At 36.3% G+C, this 21,527-nt stretch overlaps 1 protein-coding gene across 1 annotated transcript in view; it reads right to left on the reverse strand.

The window, feature by feature from the left end:
* Nucleotides 1–376: 376 nt before the first annotated feature.
* Nucleotides 377–21,527, reverse strand: part of SPIN1 (spindlin 1) — a 79,573-nt gene continuing 58,422 nt past the window's right edge. The window contains exons 3-5 of the mRNA XM_007946333.2: nt 8,249–8,502; nt 5,296–5,529; nt 377–576 (exon numbers count right to left, since the gene is read on the reverse strand). Coding sequence (XP_007944524.1) covers nt 377–576; nt 5,296–5,529; nt 8,249–8,502 — 688 coding nt within the window. The remainder of the gene's footprint in view (nt 577–5,295; nt 5,530–8,248; nt 8,503–21,527) is intronic.

Below are 21,527 nucleotides of genomic sequence, written 5' to 3' on the forward strand. Positions count from 1 at the left end.
CAAAAAGGCAGTAACAAAAAAATACCAAACTACACTTGCATTGTGGCAGCAGAATAGGAGAGTTAGGGTGAAGGGGAAAATGGTTAAGATCTATTAATAGTTTTTGATGATTATGATATTAGCTTAACTTTTACCAAATTTGCCTGTGACTCCTCTCCAAAGATACATATTTCTTTTAAGAGGAAGGTGTTCCTTACACAAAATGCTTTGTGTTCACATAAATCTGTACTACTCAGAACAAAACAGTTTTGCTGGCAGAGATTGTGGGTTCGCAGGGACATTTAAGCTTTCATTAAACTGGAAAGCAATCAAGTCTTTATGTCTACAAATTATACATTTAATAGTTCCACAAATTTGGCAAAGTTCACGATGACATCTAGGATGTTTTCACCAAATCGTAGACATAAATATGGAAATCATCATCAAACTTGATGAAATAGACAGATGGTTTGGCTTCTACTTGATGAATGACCATGCCAGTCCTTTTCGAGCCATCTTCTTTGGCATATTCCACTTGTTTGCCTACCAGGCTGTCCACAACTTCTCCTGGTTCCCTTTCTGCTGGAGGAGAATCATCTGTATTTAAAGGAGGTGGGGTAGGGGGTGGGGGTAGGAAATGTAAAGTCAATTTATAGAAAATACCAACTCATGTGTCTATTTTAATATGTATTTTTTAATATTGTGAATTTGTTTTCAATTATCTAGACCAGAGCATGGCAAACTTTTCCTTAGAAGACCAGAGAGTAAATATTTATACTTCACTGCATTCAACATTATCTCCCTAACCCAATTTCAAAACATACAAGACTTCCAATGCTTTAATTGTAGGAGGTGGTTGAACTCCACCATGTACCAATTACAACTGGATTTCTGAGGATGATCCAGACCGATAGTTTTTAAAAGTCCCTGAGGAAAAGCTGCATCATTTGCTTCTTTAGTTACAACAAATTTTCTCATTGAGTGACACAATCCAGAAGGAGAACAAATGGATATAATGTTACCAGGTTCTGTTCAACAGGGATGAATACGAAATCTACACTAAATGCTTCTCTTCAGAAATTATCTTCTTTCAAGTAGCATCTTCAAACTGCCACACTTTTATGGCACTTTACCATTAACAAACCAAACCAAACCAAAACAAAACAAAACAAAAAAACCTCACTGCTGGTTGAGTTGATTCAACTCACAGTGCCCTGTTCTTGGGTTTCTGAGGTGGTATCTCTACAGAATTAGATTGCCCAATGTTCCTTCCAAGGACTGGCTGGTGGATTTGAACCACCAGCCTTCTGGTTAGCAGTCAAACATTTTAGGCACTATGCCACCAGAGCTTACCATTAAGAAGGAATTCCAAACAATGATCACACTTTATTATTACCACAGCCCTGAGTGACCCAAGGGACTAATCATATAGAGGTCAATATCAGCAACAGAACTGGGGCCCAAACATAGGAGATCAGACCATTTCAGAGCTTTTCACACCAACCATCACTGTTTCTGATGTGAAAATAAATGTTCCAAGCACTCAAAACTATTTAAGCAACTTGGAGGAAGAATGGAGTGATATAATAAATAAGTGGCTAGGGGGAGGGGGAAAAAACAGAAGAGTTAGGAAAGGGATGGAGTATGTGCAAATGACCTCACACTTTCTATTATTAGGTTAATATTAATATTTCTCGACCAAAACATCAAAGATAAAATTAATTCATGCTGGGAAAATGCTTTCAAGGAATGGTATCATGATAAATTTTAAATGCCTTTGTATTTCTATTACACCTCTATAACAAATGCAAATAAACTTGGAAATAAATAAAAAGCTAAGTACCAGTAAAGAATTCAAGGCCAAAAAAGGACATTAGTAGTGTCATTAATTAACTGGCTTGTTCAGAAGAACTAAAAAAAAAAAAAGAAATAGAAATGATTGTTACTTTGTTAATATATCCAGTATCTGCAGACATATTTGTCCAGAGTCAGGGATGCATATGCTTGAGGACAGGCTCTTGGGCAAGTTTAAAAAAAAAGAGCCTTCAAAACCACAATGAGATACTACGTCATCCTCACTACTTGTTGCCATTGAGTTGATTCAATGCGTTACAAAACAGAACTGCTCCACAGGGTGTTCTTGGATGTAATCTTTATGGAAGCAGATTTCTGGTCATGACATTGCCGGGTCAGTTCAAACCACTAACCTTGAGATCAGTGTGGTTCAGTGCTAACTGTTTGTGCCACCCAGAGCCCTCACAAGGACAACAAGAATAGTAACAAGTGTTGACAAGGATGTGGAGAAATTAGAATATTCATGCATTGCTGGTGGCAATGTAAAATGGTACAACTGCTATGGAAAATAGTTTTAGCTTTTCAAAAAGTTAAACGTAGAAAACCTTATGACCCAACAATTCAACTCGTAGAAAAATATCAAAGATTCTTCAAAGTAAAGATTCAAATTGATACTTGTACACAACAGTTCATACCAGCCTTACTCACAGAAGATAAATGGTAAAAACAACTCAAGTAGCCATCAACAGATGAATGAATAAACAAAATGTGGAACATACATTAAAAATAAATAAATAAACAAAAAGCTGCCAAATTAATTCTAACTCAGGGTGACTCCATGGTACGTCAGAGTAGAACTGTGTTCCATGGCTGATTTTTCAGAAGTAGATCACCTGGCTTTCTTCCTAGGAGTCTCTGGGTATACGTGAACAATCAAACTTTTAGTTAGTAGCTGAGTGCATTAACTGTGGGCACCAGCCAGAGACTCTAAATACATATATACTATATAAGCTACATAATACATGCTTACAACATGAACAAACCTTAAAAACATTATGCTGAGTGCAGTAAATCAGACATAAAGGGATAAACACATGATCCCACTTGTATGAAACAGGTACTAGAATAGGCAAATACATACACAGACCAACATTTAGTAGTAGTTGCTAGAGGCTAGGGAAGTTTGGCATGGGGAGCTTTTGCTTAAGAGACACTGAATTTGTTTAGGGTGATAAAAAATTTTTGAAAATAGTACAGATGGTTGCACAACTTGGTGAATGTAATGTCACTGAATTGTATACTTAAAAATAGCAATTACATATGTATTTTACTTGTTGTTGTTGTTGTTATGTGCCGTCGAGTCGGCCCCGACTCATAGCGACCCCTCCTTGGGTTTCCGAGGCAGTATCACTACGGAAGTAGGATTGCCCAACCTTCCTTCCGAGGAGTGTTACTAGAACAATTTTTTTTAAAGGGACAATTGATGAAATTAACTCTAGTCATACTCTTTTCTACTTTCCCCACTAAATACCCATATGGACTTAAAAGTATCTGAGACTACTTATGGAAACAGGCAAATGGTCTGTCTAAACACTGACTCTGAAAGTCGGTTATTATTAAAAGGTTCCCCAATGAACTATTTTCTGAAATCACTATTCTCTAAAGTGGAGTTTAATTCCATACAGATAGATTGATATAATGTCTAGGGTTGGCTTCTGAAGAATTAAGTTGGAAGAAAAATATATAAAACCATACTGGTCATGAACGATTTACCTGTTAAAGTGGAGAGAAAGGGACAAAGGAATTTATTTTAATAATCATAACTTTCATATATTTTAAAATAATAAAAGTAAAAATAGTACTATTAATAAAATAATACAAAATAATAAATAAAAAAATGAAAGTCAAAACACTGGAGTAAGGCTCCTGAATAGACAAGGGATCCTATGCTGAGAGTTCTGCTTACTAAGAAGTGCTCTCTGGCAATACTTGATATTAAGGAATAAGAGTCTAAATATATCTGTACTGCTAAGTTATTATGATGAATGAAAATTCACATGAACAGGAAGCTTCAAATACATGTATGCTTTTGCTTCATGTCCACAATATGTTCTGTGAAGTTAAGACTATGTGATTTTAATGTCATGCAAACGTCCTATTAAAGCCTATGGGAGCCCACTTCTGGTCATCCTCACTGCTGCCACCACTGAAGGTGCTGCTGATAGAGACTAGAAGAACAAGGAGCGGGAGCCAGAGAAGTGACCAGAAGCAAGTGGGGAGGGAACAGAGCATGCCCAGTCCCACGCACTCACCTGGTCACAGGACATAGCCCAAGAGCCCAGACCCTGAGCCATCCCTGCCTCACTGCCTGTATCTCACTCATGATACGGGTTTGAGGTCTTTAAAATCGTTGTTGTTATGTGCCGTTGAATCAGAGCTGACTCATAGTGACCTCTTCTTAAGTTTCTGAGGGGGTATCACTACGGAAGTAGATTGTCCAACCTTCCTTCCAAAGAGTGGCTGGTGGGTTTGAACTGCCAGCCTTCTGGTTAGCAGTCAAGTGCCTTAGGCACTACGCTACCAGAGCTCCCTTAAAATCACTCTTGTTGTTATGAGCCATCAAGTCGAACCCAACTCACAGTGACCTCTCTTTGGGTTTCCGAGGCGGTATCACTACAGAAGTAGATTGCTCAACCTTCCTTCCAGGGAGTGGGGAAATAATAAAAGGAGTGGTGCTTAATAAACAGACAAAAAGAACACTCTTACAGAACCACAGATGTATATGGAGTCAGATATTGCTCAAATGGACATTAAGTGAAGCATACCTGTATACTCATACACTAAAATAAATCTGTCAAAAAAAAAAAAAAAAAAAACAACACAACCCTAACCTCTATTTAGGAGCTCGGGTAGCATAGTGGCTAAGACACTTGCCTGCTAACCAGACCGCTGGCGGTTCAAACCCACCAGCCACTCCTCGGAAGGAAGGTTGGGCAATCCTACTTCTGTAGTGATACTGCCTCGGAAACCCAAGGAGGGGTCGCTATGAGTCAGGGCCGACTCAACGGCACATAACAACAACAACAACAATCACCTCCATTTTATTACAAGGAGGTCTGGTGGCACAGTGCCTAAGGCATTTGACTGCTAACCACTAGGTCGTGGTTTAAATCCACCAGCCACTCTGCAGAAGGAAGATGGGGCAACCTACTTCTGTAAAGATTCACTGCCTCAGAAACCTTATGGGGGTCGCTATGAGTCAGAATCAAGTGATAGTAGTGAGTTTGGTTTTGATATTTTAGTATGGAAGTCAAACAGCAACTGATTATCACACATTTTCTTATATACAATTTTTAGCGAGAGGAAGAAAATTTTCACAACCAATGACTAAGATACAATAATCAAAATTCCCTAATAATTAAAATGAAAAATGTATCTTTAAAATAGTTAATCAAATATCTTGTTTTAAAATCCAAATTTCTTTTAAATAATAAAAAAATGAAGGTGCCAACATTTACTTACTAGAATCAGGCATGATGCGAAGGTCGCCTTCTTTATAGTCATCTAAGAGCTGGTACATGTACAAGACGGGATCTTTTTCATAGGTAATGTAAAACCATGTGTTCATTATAGGTGCACGTGCTAAGACCATTCCCCTCCATTCATCTTTAGAACCATCCTCTGTCTCAAACATATGTTCCACAGCTTTACCAATCATTGTGTCTGCTAAGTGTGCATCACTGATTCGAGATGTTGCTGGGAATTAAAAAACAAAACATCCAATGTTGATAAAATGTTTCATTGAATATTTACTATTAAGACTAAACTTACTAAAGAAGAGAACCTGAAATGTGTCTATGCAATGCATTAGCAAGTATCATCCAGAAGGCTTACTGAAAATTGCTGGGGCATATTCCCAGAGTTTGATTCAGTACCCCTGAGGTGAAGCCAAGATTTTTAATTCCTTACATGTTCCCAAGTGATGCTGATACTGCTTGTCCCTTTAACTACTAATCTACTCTATTCATTTCTCAATTTCAGAACATTTTCTTGTAGCCATAGAAACAACTGTCTTTAAAAAGCAATCAGCATTCCTATTTTATTAATTAATCGGTGTTTTTACTACTGTAGCATAATAAAAACCAAAGGAAGATAAATTAGAATTCCTTGGTAAATGTAATAGGTATCTTAAACATTATGATGAGATATTCTTTGCTTAAATATATAATAATAATAATAAATTACACAGAATTAGCTACTCTCTATACATGCTATTAAAAAAACTCAACTGGTTTCTTCAAGCCAGAAATTACCAACTTTGTGATCTCAGGACTCCTTTATACTCTTAAAACTTACTAAGAACCTGAAAAAGCATTTGTATCTATCAGTGTTTATTATTTTAGAAAGGAAATGAGAAATTTAAAACTATCAATGTAAACATCTTTTTTCATGAAAAGTAACTAGTTTCTAAAAATGCAGAACTAAAAGTGGCACTGTTTTACATTTTTATCTCTTCAATGTCTACCTTAAAAAACAGCTAGATTCTCACACCTGACTCTGCATTTAATTTGTTATAAAATCCACCCTTCACAAAAATAGGCTGATAAGAGAAGTACTTTAATATTCTTTTCAGATAATATTGGATATTCTTCTATGATACTACATCAAAACTCAGTTAATAATTCCTTTAATATTAGTTGCAATGCAGAATCTAGCTCTGGTAGCATAGTGCCTAAGGCACTTAACTGCTAACCAGGAGGCTGGCGGTTCAAACCCACCAGCCACTCCTCGGAAGGAAGGTTGGGCAATCCTACTTCCGTAGTGATAACTGCCTCGGAAACCCAAGGAGGGGTCGGTCGCTATGAGTCGGGGCCGACTCAACGGCAAATAACAACAACAACAACGCAGAATCTAAAACCATTATCAATAAATGTGTCCACTATGTTACATTAAAATCTACTAGTCTGTCTTGCACTATGAATGGATCTTTTTACCAGGTAATGATTTGGTAACATCATGAATTACTCCTATGGAAATACCATATTTGCAGAGTTATGTGGATCTTCCAAATGGGTAGTAGAAAATCTCACTCTATACTTGTGAAACAATGAGAGTGAAAAGGTAAATCCCATAATTTTATTATGAAAATAGTTTTGACCTCACAAACACCTGAAAAGGTTTCATGGAACTTGAAGGATCCCCAGACCTCATCGCAGGCACCATTACTCAATGCTTTTAGGTTGATACATAGTTTATTACTCCTTCTCCCACATTTACCTTAAAGAAAATATGATTTTAACTATAATGTACCGCCTAAAACAAATTAAGGAAAGCTGTTTTCTTTCTATAAGGAGTATTTTTTTTTTTGGTCATGAGGAAAAACAAGGTGTCTAGTCATGCTTAGAATACATAAAAATGTTGAAAATGTCAAGTTTTATATTCCATAATTAGTTACCTTTGAGAATAATAGTGAAGATTTAAATTTAAAGTCGCCTGTGAAAACTGAACTATGTTTATATAGGATAACAAATACTTAGCATTTGACATCTCTAAAAGGATGATTAACAAAATAATTTACTGTTTTGGCAAAGAGTTAGCTTGTTGGGAAAACACATATGTCCTAAGAACACAAGATCATAGTCTGAAGATAAACAAAGGAGAAAATTGGACTAGTTTCTTCCCTGGACAACCTGACAACAAAAAAAATTTTTTTTTAAAGTTTTTATGATATCCAATCTTCCCTCAAAGTATAGGTCTGCTGAAGCTTTTTATAATGATATAGGCTTCTAAAAGCAGAAACTATTTTTTTAGCAAGAGCCGCATCACTGTAATAACGATAAAATATTTCAAAGTAAATACTCTAAAGAAAATAATATTAATTTGGTTGCATTTTATATGACTTAAAAATTTTATCAGTTGTTATTTTATGTTTCACCTGGGACACTTGCCAGGGAAAAGAAACACTGTGTGACATTAAAAAGAAGTCATTCATTTCCAAAGCACTGTGCAACAAACTCTAAAGAATGTATAACAAAGCACATGTATCTGAATGCTTAAGTTTTAGATCAAAGAACAGACAATACATTGTGCACTGTCATTTATGTAATATACAGTGAAACAAACGTGTCACAGAATCCAAAATAAATTCATCCTTCTCTTAGATATTGTAATCTGCTGAAATTAACACACAGGATGTCTGAGCTAATAATATTCTTACCCAAAAATTCTAGAAATAACCATACTAGGAATTATTAAATTTTTTGGAGGAACAATTTTATACATCTTTACGTTCAACAATTTCTTGACCTGGGGTTTTGAAACATTTACTGATCAATTTTGATGGCTTTTGTGTGGCTATTTTAAATGGAGTGCTTGCATTCCAATAAAAATACCAATAATGCAGAAGAATGATAAAAACCATTCATTTCAATAGAGTTTTAAAGCATATACTGCACAAATAGTGAAAAGAACTTACCAACTCTATCAGGGAGGACTTCAAGTGCAGAAACTCTTTCATCTTTATTAAGTTCTAGTCCATAAACACAGTCAAATCCATCGTATTTTATAAGATACAATGAAGGATTTACAGGAACCTGATCCAGAACTGTTCCTTTCCACTGTGTAACAGGTCCATTCCCTTCTTTCCACCCATGCTGAATTCTGCAGCCCACGATGTTCCGCCGGGGCTGGGAAACAGGTTTGCTGGGTCCCACACTGCTCCGATGTTTTCTGTATTCACACATATATACATATAATGGATAATCTCAAGCGTATGTATTTCTAGATGCCACAAAACTACTGGCTAGCATGCTCTCATTTACCAGATGATCTTGAATGATACACCAACTAATGTTTGCCACATTAATCTTTCAGGTGACTCGAGATCTTTATGCTCTAGGCCCACAACAGTGGTACTTCTGGGGGACAGGGGTAGCATGCTTCTTTATTGTGTAACCCTCCTACATTCACGTGTAACAAGACCAGTTAGCAACAGGTGCTTGGTATGCATTTGGACATGTACAGACAGAAAAACAGTGTGGGAACTACCACTATTTAATAGCAACTTAAGCCCTGTTATTAAGCATAAGTTTTCCAGCTTTCTAAGTTTCCTTTCATTTAATCGACTTGCCATTATCCAAGTTAATCAAAGAAAGAGAAAGGCCAACCACTTGAAGTATTTATTTTTTTCATACTGTGAATTAGAGCCAACTGAAGAGCAGCTAACAACAACATGGCTTTATATAGTATGAATCCATTTCAAGTCCAAAAGAAATGTGTAACTACTCCACTTTCCCTACTCTAATGTCCAAATAATTCTGCCCCCACTAACTTAAACAGGAATAAGCTAGACATTTAACTATTCTATAAACTGGAGTTCAAGGTTGGCTTCTATCTTATTACTTCCCTAGCAAACATATAATGTCAGTTAATCATTAAAAAAGTTCACAAGTAATGTAATATTAAAAACTATTGGAGTTACATGGAACTACATTCTTTCTGGAGACACCAACAATTGAAAATCTTACATATAATGTTTAGATATAATACACTTGGACCTTGATATCAGGATAAAGCTTTACTTCATCTAGAAATCCAATGATACGGGACAAGTCTTGGCTTAAATGCAATTTAAGGGCTCAAACCGACATGAGAGATGTTGATGTATGCGAAGGATGGGAAAAAAAAATCAAGAAGGCAAAGAGAATTCCCTTCCTCCAGTTTTGTATTAAGCTCAAATAAAAGTGATTAATATCTAATGTATTAAAAACAAATGAATTTTTAAAAGAAATATAGACTGTAATATTTTAAGCTGTAATAACCTATACTCTAAATAGGAGTAATTTATTCTAGACAGATTAGGTAAATTTAGTGAGTTTGTGAAACTGAAAAACCAGTTATAGCAAACTATTAGGGCTACCTCACTGAGGCCTTAAATTAGTTAATGCAGCCCTGAGATCTAATGGAGAGAACGGTTAAAATGGTAGTAATATCACAGATTTGTCATCTCCCCAAATCTCATAAAACAGAGTGACTAGGACGTCTAAGAAACACTCTCACAGACATTACCTTTAATGCAACTAAGCATCAAGGGTCCTCACAAACCCCAGAATACAGGCAGGTGTGACCAAGCCACCAACTGCAGCAAGAACTGTGAGGGCAGCAGCCATGTCCGAGGTTATGGAGAGAAGAAAAAGGTAGCTTCCAGTAGCCGTGAGACTGGAGAGCACCAAATCATGACGAAGTACTCACCCCCAAAAGAAAACTTCTCCACGTGGAATGGAAAATTCAGCAAACAGATCTGAGAACAACCAGGGCAATGGGAAAAGGGATTACAAAGGTTAAGTGCAAGATGGTGAATCCAGAAAATGCTGGATCCGCCTAAGCTCTCTGGGCTCTTAGAAACATCCAGTAAGACTCCTTCCAGGAAAGCAGGAACACTAAACTGAGAACACAGTGCTGGGAATAAAATCCTAACTGAGCAGGGCTGGAACACAAGGATAAAGGAGAGAGAAGTTCAGATACTCATGGGGTTGGGGCTGAAAAGAGACAGATCTCAAAAAGTACGATATAAGTGGCTACACAGATTAAAAAGGTCATATTTTTAATTATGTCACAGGAAAACAGAAGTGTGTGTCTTAGAGCTTTGAAGCTAGGAAAAGGAAAGCTATCCCAGAACACCCTTGCCACTTAAAATAGAAATTCCTCTTAAAAGACAAGAAAAACCCATCTCATTTGCATGAGTCTCAGAAAAGGAAAAAAAGAGACCAACAATCCAAATGATGTACTGAGGGCAATGAAGGTAGATCAGAAAAATATGCCCAAGAAATAGATGGGAGTTATTACTTTATATGAAATAAACAGAAGCAGTGAAAGAGAAATATAAATTAGAAACAAAAATCCTCAGAAATGAAATGATTAGAACACAGAAGACAGACAAGGGAAAAAAACAAACAGACAAGGTAAAGAAATAATCATCAATTTGAATACTTTTCAGGAATGAAGACTAAATTAGAGGAACGTAAGACCAAAGAGACACCATGGAAAGACACAGGAGGGAAACAGATGATGAAAAGGAGACAGATGGGGAAAAAAAAAGGTAATTAAGGAATGGTAACAGATTTAAAGGACGCTAAAAAAGAAAAAGGAAAAAAAAAAAAACAAACAAAACACCACCACTGCCATAGAGTTGACTCCGACTTCTAGCGACCCCTGTTGGGTTTCCAAAGCAGTAAATCTTTATGGAAGTAGATTGCCCAGCTGTGCTTCTGTGAAGTGGCTGGTGGGTTTGAACTACCAACCTCCTGGTTAGCAGTCAGATGCCTTAGGCACTGTGCTACCAGAGTTCCTTTTAGATATAAAAGACAGGCAATGAAAATCGAACTTATATATATATATAAAAGGAGTACCACTCCTTCAAAAAACAATCAGAAAAGAATACTAAAAACCATAATTTAAGAAAACTCCCCTGAAATAAAAAGATCTGAATATACATAAAATACCCCTGGGAAAACTGACCCAGAAAGACTGACACCAAGCCATATTCTAATAAAACAACTGGACTTTAAAGGAAAAATACATCCTTTGGGCATCCAGGGGGAACAAGAAAGGACTAAATCATGCTTAAGGAAAAGAAAATAGGATTTCACAGATATTTTATGCTAGAAGACAATGAAGTAACAAAGTTTTCAGGGAGAAAATGTAAGCCAAGGGTTTTTTATACTAGCAGTCAAGAATAAAGGTTACAGACAAAACTGAAGAACATGTACAATATCAAAGGGAATCATCATTCTCATAAATGCTTCATAAAGAATTTATAGGACAATGACTTTAAGATAATCAAGGAATACCTGCCAAAGTTTCAGCATAGCATTGCTAGTAAGTAATCAATATATTTAACTGTAAAACTAAGACAAATGATGGGGATAAGAGATTGTTATATGCTCAATGTCTGACAATGCGGATTAACTCCCAAACAGGGGAAAGAAGCCCCTGGTAGCACAGTGGTTAACAGCTCAGCTATTTACACAAAGGTTGGAGGTCTGAATCTACTAACCTCTTTATGGGAGAAAGATGCGGCAGCTTGCTTTCATAAGATTACAGCCTGCTCTGTTGTATAGGGTTGCTGAGTTGAAACTGACTCAGCACACAACAATTACACTTAACTCTCAAACATGGGAGGAAATAATATGGAAAGTAAAATAAGCTTGCTGACCCCCTGTGATACAAAGAAATGATTTGGCCTTTGTTTTGGTTCATGAAAGATGGCCTTTCGAATTCTTCAGCAATCGAGTTATCTTTGTCTTCTAAACCAGTCAAATCAAAACCAAACCAAACCCACTGCCATCAAATCAATTCGAATATATAGAGACCTTACAGGACAGAGTAGAACTGCCCCACAGGGTTTCCAAGCTGTAAATCTTTAAGAAGCAGAATGCTTTATCTTTCTTCTGCAGAGGAGGAGCTGGTAGGTTCAAACCCATGACCTTTTTGGTAAGCAGTTGAGTGCCTAATCACTGTACCACCAGGCAACCATTAAATCAGCTAACCTCAGGGAGGGAAGGGGGCATGGTGCAATCAGCCATGCACATTCACTTATTCGATCAATCTTCTACCCAGCGAGGTCCTAATAATGATTGTTCAATGAAACCTAATCATGAGTATACGATAAAAGGCCTGGGACACAAACGTTTGACTTCCTGGAAGAACAAGAACATCTGCTTGGGAGAATGGCATGTATGAAAGCCTCATGGCATGACCCCTCCCAGATTATGTCCCATGCCTCTCTTCTTTTCTATCCTTACTGGTTATAATAAACAGGTAACTGTTAAATTTAAATACTCTCTGTGATTTCTGTGAGGCTTTCCAAGGAATTAATGAACCCACAGGGGGACAGTGAAAGCCAGGAAGAGCTGGTGTCAGCTTATTTGGCAGTCTGAAGGACTATGTCTTTTTTTAATTTTTTTAACTTGTATGCTCTGACCTAGCTTGGGGTGGCTAGGATCAGAGAAGGTGGGTAGTAGAAGTGACAAAAATTATGTGAATTTCCAAATTTGTGGCCAATGCCCACTGTCTTGGCTTCAGGTGGGCAGGGATGAGAAAAAGCCAGCTAGCCTAAAGTGCAAGGAGTCATGTGGACCCCTTTGCTTTTAGCTAGTACCCCGACTTGGCCCCAGGTGGCCACGGATGAGAGACAGTGCTGTTTGGAGCTGCTGGATAGAGATGTGCAAAGGCAAGGACTAGATCTACTTCCAGTGGGAAGTGGACCCATGGTAATTCTTAGCAAATGAAGGTGTGGTTTATCCACCTTGCCCTTGCTTCGTGCAGATAGCACACTCCCTTATAAACTTTGGAACAAATGCATATTACCTCAAATTAGTTGGAGAAAGGAAGGAAAGGGCAAAAATCTAAATTCAGTATTATTTATAGTAAAGAGCCAATATATATTGTCTAATAAATTAATAAAATATGCAAAGTAAAACTTAATGGAAAGAAAAATATTTAACAGGGCATAATGTTGTTGTTGTTAAGTGCCATCGAGTGGAAACCAACTCATAGCAACCCCTCCTTGGGTTTCCAAGGCAGTATCACTACAGAAGTAGATTGCCCCATCTTCCTTCTGAGGAGTGGCTGATGGGTTTGAACCTCAAGCCTTCTGGTTAGCAGTCAAGTGTCTTAGGCACTACGCTACCAGAGCTCCCACAGGGCATAATAAAGTCTGTCAAAAGAATGTACCTAGATGTAAGTACTCATAATACTCAGAACCAAAAGAATTTCACCTTAAAGACCTTTTCATAATCTGTAAGAATACACAACTATGCCCCTCTGTGGAAAATCACTAAAGATACATTTCTCCCTTGGAAAACAATGCTGGAATTCTTTTTAGCATTACTTTTTCCTTCAACTAGAACGTAAATATGCATCTTATTTGGATTATCCAGCACAATTCCCAGTGATTCACACTTTCCCTGCACCTTTAGCAAATGCTGAGGTTGGTTCCCAATCCTCACTGAGAAAGTATTCAATCATACATACTATTTTGTAATTTATAGACTATTACTACCAGTTATAATCAAATATAGCATGTTCACTAGAAAAAGTTCTTTTCTAGATTTGGTGGCATGAATTTTTCTACCACCTTCGTTCTCAATAAAACCAGTATAAACTTAGCCAATGATAGCAATAAAAAGCAAGTGAAAGGGCAGACTTAGAATGGTGATTTCCTGACTCATTCACTCACTCACTCCTACTACCTACTACATTTTAAAGAGGTAAGACAAAGACTTGATTATTTCTCTTTACTCTTTATCAAATTTAAGAATAAACAGTTTTGGTAACAGTTACTGCCAATGGTAGTAAATAATGTTTTATTCCCTGTTTTGAGGATTAAATGGATTCAAATATTCCTAGTAGGAGTCTTTTTCAAACTGGCTCCTGTATCCTTTAATTCTGAAGATACAAGATTTTTTTCTTTTGGGGTAGATTTTATTTTCTCTCTTAATAAAGGAATTTTAATCATTAACTTTTAAACATCTGCTATGCTTAACATGGTTGGTCTTACTGACATTTTGTTTTGGTTTTATTATGCTTTTTCTTTTGTTTTCCTCACCTCTCTTTCTTCTTTTCTCTATACACTTGTCTTATCTATATAGCTAGAATGAATGAGGTTTCTCTGAACCAAATGAAGCTTCTAATGGAAGCTATATCTTACTTGCAGTTTTCTAGCACTAACTATAACCTTCCAAGCAGCATATTTAAACTTCTATTTTTCTACTAAAATCTATAGTTAATCAGTACTCTCTCCTTCCCATCCCAAGCAAAACTTTAAAAAACAAAAACAAAAAACCCAAAAAGCTCTTAACAAAAGGAGAGGAGGGAGTAAGGAAGAAAACCACCTTAGCACATTTTAAGTAACCTTACCTGGCCACTTCCATTGTGCTGCTGAAATTTAAGCTTTTATTCCTAATTGTTCTTTTTCATTTTGCTGCTTTCTTAAGAAAAATTTTTCAAATCAGTTGCCTTATTTTTAAATAAGTTTTTTTGTCGAATGTGTATCTTGTCTTTCTACACAAGAATCCTCTGGTGATTCTTTCAGATGTTGGATGCCATGCAGTCGGTTCTGACTCACAGCAACCCTACATGCAACAAAATGAAACACTGCCCAGTCCTGCAACATCCCCACAATTTTCGCTATACTTGAGCCCACTGTTGCAGCCACTGTAACAGGGTTCAGAAATGCAAACTTCCTGAATTCCTGAAAACCTCGAAATACTATTTTGCTCTCATACTTCAACTAGGTAGGTGTATAATATAGATTTCAAAATCATTTTCCCCTCAGTACTTAAGGGAGAAAACACATTTTCATCCTCTTCAATGATCCACCATTGCAGATAACAGATGCCAATGACATCCCTGTTTTTTGGGGGGTAATCTGTCTTTATCTTCTCACTACTTGTAGAATTTTCCTTGTGATATGTTTTTAATTATCCCTCACTAGCAGCTGATCAATCGAAAGACAGCTATACAAATTTATCTTTCATATTTATTATTTTCTAAGATTTTATTTGATGAGAGGTAGAATTTGTAGATCTATCCTCCATAATGAACTTCCTTTTCATAATTTTCATCTTGATCAAACCTTCATTTTTTTCTTGAATTACATAAAACTCTACTTTCATACTTATATATTTAATTCCTAGGAACTGATCATTTCTTTTCCATTCCCCCGTCATCCCCCACACCCCCATGATTAGTTCTTTGCTTTGAGCTTGGTGCCTTTCTGAGTGTTGGTTTTTCTTTTCATATGTGGTGATTCCTGCTTAGTTCTTTGTTATACTAACTTTCACGCTGTTAGTTTTCCTTTGGTGACTGTTGGTAGATGTTTGGTGACTGTTTGTGTTCATTATTTGATGTAAGTCAAGATTAAGTGCTATTTGTAGCTACAGTGTATTTCTTCATTCCACACGAGAGTCCCTAGTTTCTTAAAATAATCATTATAGGGTCTGACTACAGAAGCCATGATCCAGGTTGTTGTACACTACCAAAGACGAGGTGATCTTAAGTCAAGGGAAGATAAGCTCAGTATCTTCCATTTCAAGTCTAACTAATGTGGTCATTTTCTCATCCTTTAATGACTTTGATTTCACCCCAGTCATTCCATTCTCCAGGCTGTGCTATCTATCTCTGATCTCAACAGTATTCTACGTATGATTTGAATATTCCTTTTGGAGATCTCTATTTGTAGTGTTTGAGAGTTCCTCAGTTCAGCCACTTTGTTTTCATCAGCTTTAGATTTTTCAGAAATTTCTCACTGCCTGTTGGTAGGATGAGCATTCTATCTCAATAGAAACCAAAACTACAAACTGTGATGATTTATTTTAATGCAAATTTCAGTGAAGTGCCATTTTCTACCTGTGTATAGAATAGATATAAACATTCTAGAGAACAATTTTGGCAGTATGTACCCAAATCTTGACATATGGAGCATCCACTATCTCAATGACTCTATATCTAGGAATTTATAAAAGAAAATAACAAGCACGATGCTGCAATAACGTTTGAAACATTTATAACTGGGGAAACCAAAAATAAAAAATGTTCAATAATCCCCCTTGATGAATAACTAATAGTACCTCTTACAGTTAAAAATTACTAAAATAAATCATGGAAAAGAATGTAAAGGTATGTTTTAAATCCACAAATTTGAAAATATGTCATGAAAAAAACTTTATGCATACAGGGCTATCCATACAGACATACAGAAAAAGACTGAAAAAAAAAATACATTAACAGTTGTAATCTCTGATACAATGGCATTAGAAATAATTTTTTCTTCCTTTGTGTTTACCTCCGTTTTCAAAATTTTCAACAATGACTTAAGTATTTCATTTTTACAGTCAAACACAAATTTCAATTTAATTACTGCTAAAATAATATAATGGATGTCTAAATTTACAAATTATATAAAAAACATTATGTGTTGGATAATATAAATCCCTACATTTTATTTCTATTGCCTTTTTGGGTCAAAATAGCTCTACTTTTAGAATGTCATTTCATTAGTTTCTTAAGTAAGAATTAAAGAGTATCTAACCCTAGATACCATTTCTAAACAACTTTTAAATAAATGAAGTCTCTGGGTGATGCAAATGGTTAACATGCTGGACTGTTGAAAAACTGGAGGTTAAAGTTCACCCACAGGTATCTCTGAAGAAAGGTGATCTACTTCTGAAAAATCAGCCATTGAAAACCTTATGGAGCACTGTTCTACTCTGACAAATATTGGGGTGTCCTTGAGTTTAAACTGATTTGATGGCAGGTTTTTACTTAATGAAGAACTTAAGATGACTGAAAAGGCCGAGGAAACAAAATAAAATCTCACAAAGAAGTCCCCCTCTCCAACGAAAACTGAGATAAAGACTTTTTAAAATCAGGAGTCAAGCTTTCAAATTACTGGGCCTTGAAGGCCTAAACTGCACTGTAGTTAAAATTTACAAAAAAGGATTTAAAAAAAAAAAGGGTAAAATATTGATAATTGTTGAAGCTGTGTAATAAAGAAGCAAAATTTATTACAAACTATTTCTATGTGTATTTAAAATTTTCCATAAGAAGTAGTTATAAATTACGTATTAGGAAAGCTTTTCAATTTCATTTAACTTCTAAATTGCTAAGTAGGATTTAAAAAACAATATACATTCTAATAAAAATTAAAGATTGCTTATATGAGCTGAAATAGTATACATAAATGCAAACCATTAAGAATATGTGAAATTACTGTTAAGTGGTATAAAATGAAAACAAACACCCTTTGGTAATTATTGGATAGTTCAACCTAAAGCATCACAAACAGAGAAATGTGTGATTAACAATTTTTTTTTTTTAATTTAAAGTGAAGGCTTCTCAAATATAGTGATTTTGATTTAAAATGATAATTCCCTGTATAGATATATTTTTAAAAGCCGTTCAATTTATTTTCTTAAGAAAGTATCTACAATATTCTTAATTATCATTACACAGCAGTAACATCTATACAGTAACAAGGAAATACTGTGAAATAAATGCCAATACACTTCATTCAATCTAGGAATTCTTAAATTATAGCCAGTTGTAAATAAAAAGCTACATCATGTCAAGATTTAAACAATTCAAATGAGGAAAACAGATAAAACAGAATTAAACATCAATAATCTCTACATGTTTCTTTTCTTCAGAATCTAGTGTCTCCAACAAAGCAAATGATTCAAGAAGAAAAGTAACATGTTTAAAAGGTGTTTATATAATCATTAGAGATGACATTATTACATATAATAATGGGGGAGAATAGTTTTCCAAGTAATCTAAATGGTGATCACAGCATCACAACTACTTTTAATTGCTATAATTTTGTGTACTAATTTCCACACAGCTTGATTTCATTCTTTATCTAGTTCTCTAATGTATCACTTCCACTAATAATTTGGTTCAGAGTTTTCAAACTTTACATACATTAACATCACCTGGACAATCTGTTAAAAGAGACTCCCAAGCCTTACCCTCAGAGACTCTGACTCTACAAGTCTGGAAAAGGACCAAAAAATTTATAACAAGCTCCCAGGTAATGCAGCTGATCCACAGAGCACAGAGACTTAGATCAAACACTAATTTCCATGTATCGTTGTTCCCAAAAATGTAATGAGCTTGTAAGGGACAGGTATGTATTTAAATAAGCTTTGAAGAACACCATTTTAATTATTTTTGTCATTAAAGAAAAAAAAATCCTGTGTTGAACAATCTTTTATCTAAACTCCTTTAATGGCTTAAAACGGCTGCTATTTCTCAATAGTATTGAAATGTCTTATTATGGCAATCAGTTTAACATGTGTATTAAATTAAAACTTTCAACTACCAGAATTCCATGAAACCCAGTGTCATCGAATTGATTCCAACTTTTAGTGACCCCCATTGGGTTTCCAAGGTTGTAAATCTTTATAGAAGCAGAATGCCTCACCGTCTTCTTGCAGAGCAGCTGGTGGGTTTGAACCACCAACCTTCTGGTTAAAAGCCAAATGCCTTACCCACTACACCACCAGAGAATTCCATTATGAACTAGTAAAATGCCTACCACACACACCATGTACTATGTTGTATGAATGAATTACTGACTGAGAGTCTCTACCTTATTCTACTTGGTACTTTGATATATAGAAATAATTCACCACTACTTTAACAGGTATCAGAAGAAAGCAACTGGTTAAACCAAACTAATTGCAAGATGCAAGCCAGCAAGTAAATGTTGTGTAATAAAAGTCATATACTGACACTGTCTTGGAGGCTGCTTTTTTCTTGGGTGTGGCTGTATATTAAGGCCGGGGCCTGAGGCAGGCAGGCCCAGGGCTTGGAGGCTGCTTTTTGATTGGATGTGGCACTATATTAAGACTGGGGTCTGAGGTAGGTGGGCCAGGGGCTCTGGGGCTGCTTTTCACTTGTGGGTGGCTCTATCTTAACGCCATTGCCCGAGGAAGGCAGGTGCAGAGGGGTTAGGAACAACTAAAGCAGACTAACTTGTCTGTCAGATTGCCGTCCTATGGTGGCTTTCTTGTTGCTATGAGGCTGAAGGCTATGCATTGTGTTGCAAAATGCCAGCAGGGTTACACATGGTGGGCCCGTTTCAGCAGAGCTTCTTGGCTAAGACAGACTCACAAGGAAGAGGCTATCCACTTCTAAAACAACTGGCCAGTGAAAACCTTATGAATAGCAGTGAAATATTGTGTGATATATTACTGGAAAACTTTATGAATAGCGGTGAAATAATGATATGGAAGATGAGTCCATCAGGTCAGAAGGCACTCAAATTTGACTGGGGAAGAGCTGACTCCTCAGAGTAGAGACAACCATAATGATATAGATAGAGTAAAAATTATGGGACCGCCATTAGCTGATGTGGCATGACTCAAAATGGGTAGAAACGGACAAAAACATCCATTAATAATTGGGATATGGAATGTATGAAGTATCAATCTAAGAAAATTGGAAGTTGTCAAAAATGAAATGGAACACATAAAGATCGATATCCTATGCATTAATGAACTGAAATGGACTGGTTTTGGCCATTCTGAATCAGACAACCATATGATTTACTATGCAGGGAATGACAAAGAGGAATGGCGTGGCATTCATCATCACGGAGTTTTTCCAAGATCTGTCCTGAAATATAATGCTGTCAGTGATAGGATAATATCCATATACCTAAAGGAAGACCAGTTAATACGATTAGTATCCAAATTTACGCACCAACCACCAAAGCCAAGGATGAGGAAACTTAAGATTTCTACCAACTTCTGCAGTCTGAAATTGACCGAACAAGCAATCAAGATGTGTTGATTATCACTGGTGACTGGAATGCAAAAGTTGGAAACAAAGAGTTACCGGTAGTTGGAAAATATGGCCTTGGGCATAGAAATAATGCTGGAGTAGACTGCATGATAGAATTTTGCAGGACTGACTTCATTCCAAATACCTATTTTCAACAACATAAGCGATGACTATACATGTGGACTTCACCAGATGGAATACACAGGAATCCAACTGACTACATCTTTGGCAAGAGATGATGGAGAAAAATTCAGTATCTTCAGCCAAAACAAGGTGAGGAGCTGATTATGGAACAGACCATCAACTGCTCATATGCATGGTTAAGTTGAAGTTGAAGACAATTAAAACAAATCCATAAGAGCCAAAATATGACCTTGATAATATCCCTCCTGAACTTAAGAGACCATTTAAAGAACAGATTTGATGCAATGAACACCAATGACCAAAAACCAGAACTGTGGGATGACATTAAGAACATCATCCATGAAGAGGTCATTAAAAAGACAAGAAAGGAAGAAAAGACCAAAATGGATGTCAGAAGAGACTGTGAAACTTGCCCTTGAGCAGAAAGTAACTAAAGCAAATGGAAGAAGTGACAAGATAAAGAGCTGAACAGAAGATTTCAAAGAGCAGCTCGAGAAGACAAAGCCAATTAATTATAACAAAATGTGCAAAGACCTGGAGTTAGAAAACCAAAAGGGAAGAACACGCTCGGCATTTCTCAAGTTGAAAGAATTGAGGAAAAAATGTAAGCCTCAAGTTGCAATATTGCAAGATTGTATTGGCAAAATATTGAATGATGCAGGAAGCATCAAAAGAAGATGGAAGGAATACAGAGTCACTGTACTAAAAAGAATTGGTCAATGTTCATCCATCTCAGGAGGTGCCATATGATCAAGAACCAAAGGTACTGAAGAAGTAGAAGCTGCACTGAAGGAATTGGCAAAGAACAAGGCTCCAGGAATTGATGGAATACCCAGTGAGATGTTTCAACAAACGGTTGCCCCACTGGAAGCACTCACTCAGCTACGTTAAGAGATCTGGCCAACTGACCGGAAGAGATCCATATTTGTACCTATTCCAAAGAAAGGTGATCCCACAGAATGTGGAAATTATCAAACAATATCATTAATACCACCTAGACGTAAAATCTTACTGAAGATAATTCAAAAACAGTTGCAGCTATATTGACAGAGAGCTTCCAGAAACGCAAGCTGGATTCAGAAGAGGATGTGAAACGAGGGTTATCATTGCTGATGTCAGACGGATCTTAGCTGAAAGCGAAGAATACTAGAAAGATGTTTACTTATGTATTATTGACTATTGCGTTGGATTGGGTTCTCTAGAGAAACACAAAAACCAGCAAAGTATATATATATATATATATACATATATATATATATATA

This window comes from Orycteropus afer, unplaced genomic scaffold, assembly GCF_000298275.1.
Source record: "Orycteropus afer afer isolate SDZICR_OR568_19922 unplaced genomic scaffold, OryAfe1.0 scaffold00156, whole genome shotgun sequence".
NCBI lineage: Eukaryota > Metazoa > Chordata > Mammalia > Tubulidentata > Orycteropodidae > Orycteropus > Orycteropus afer.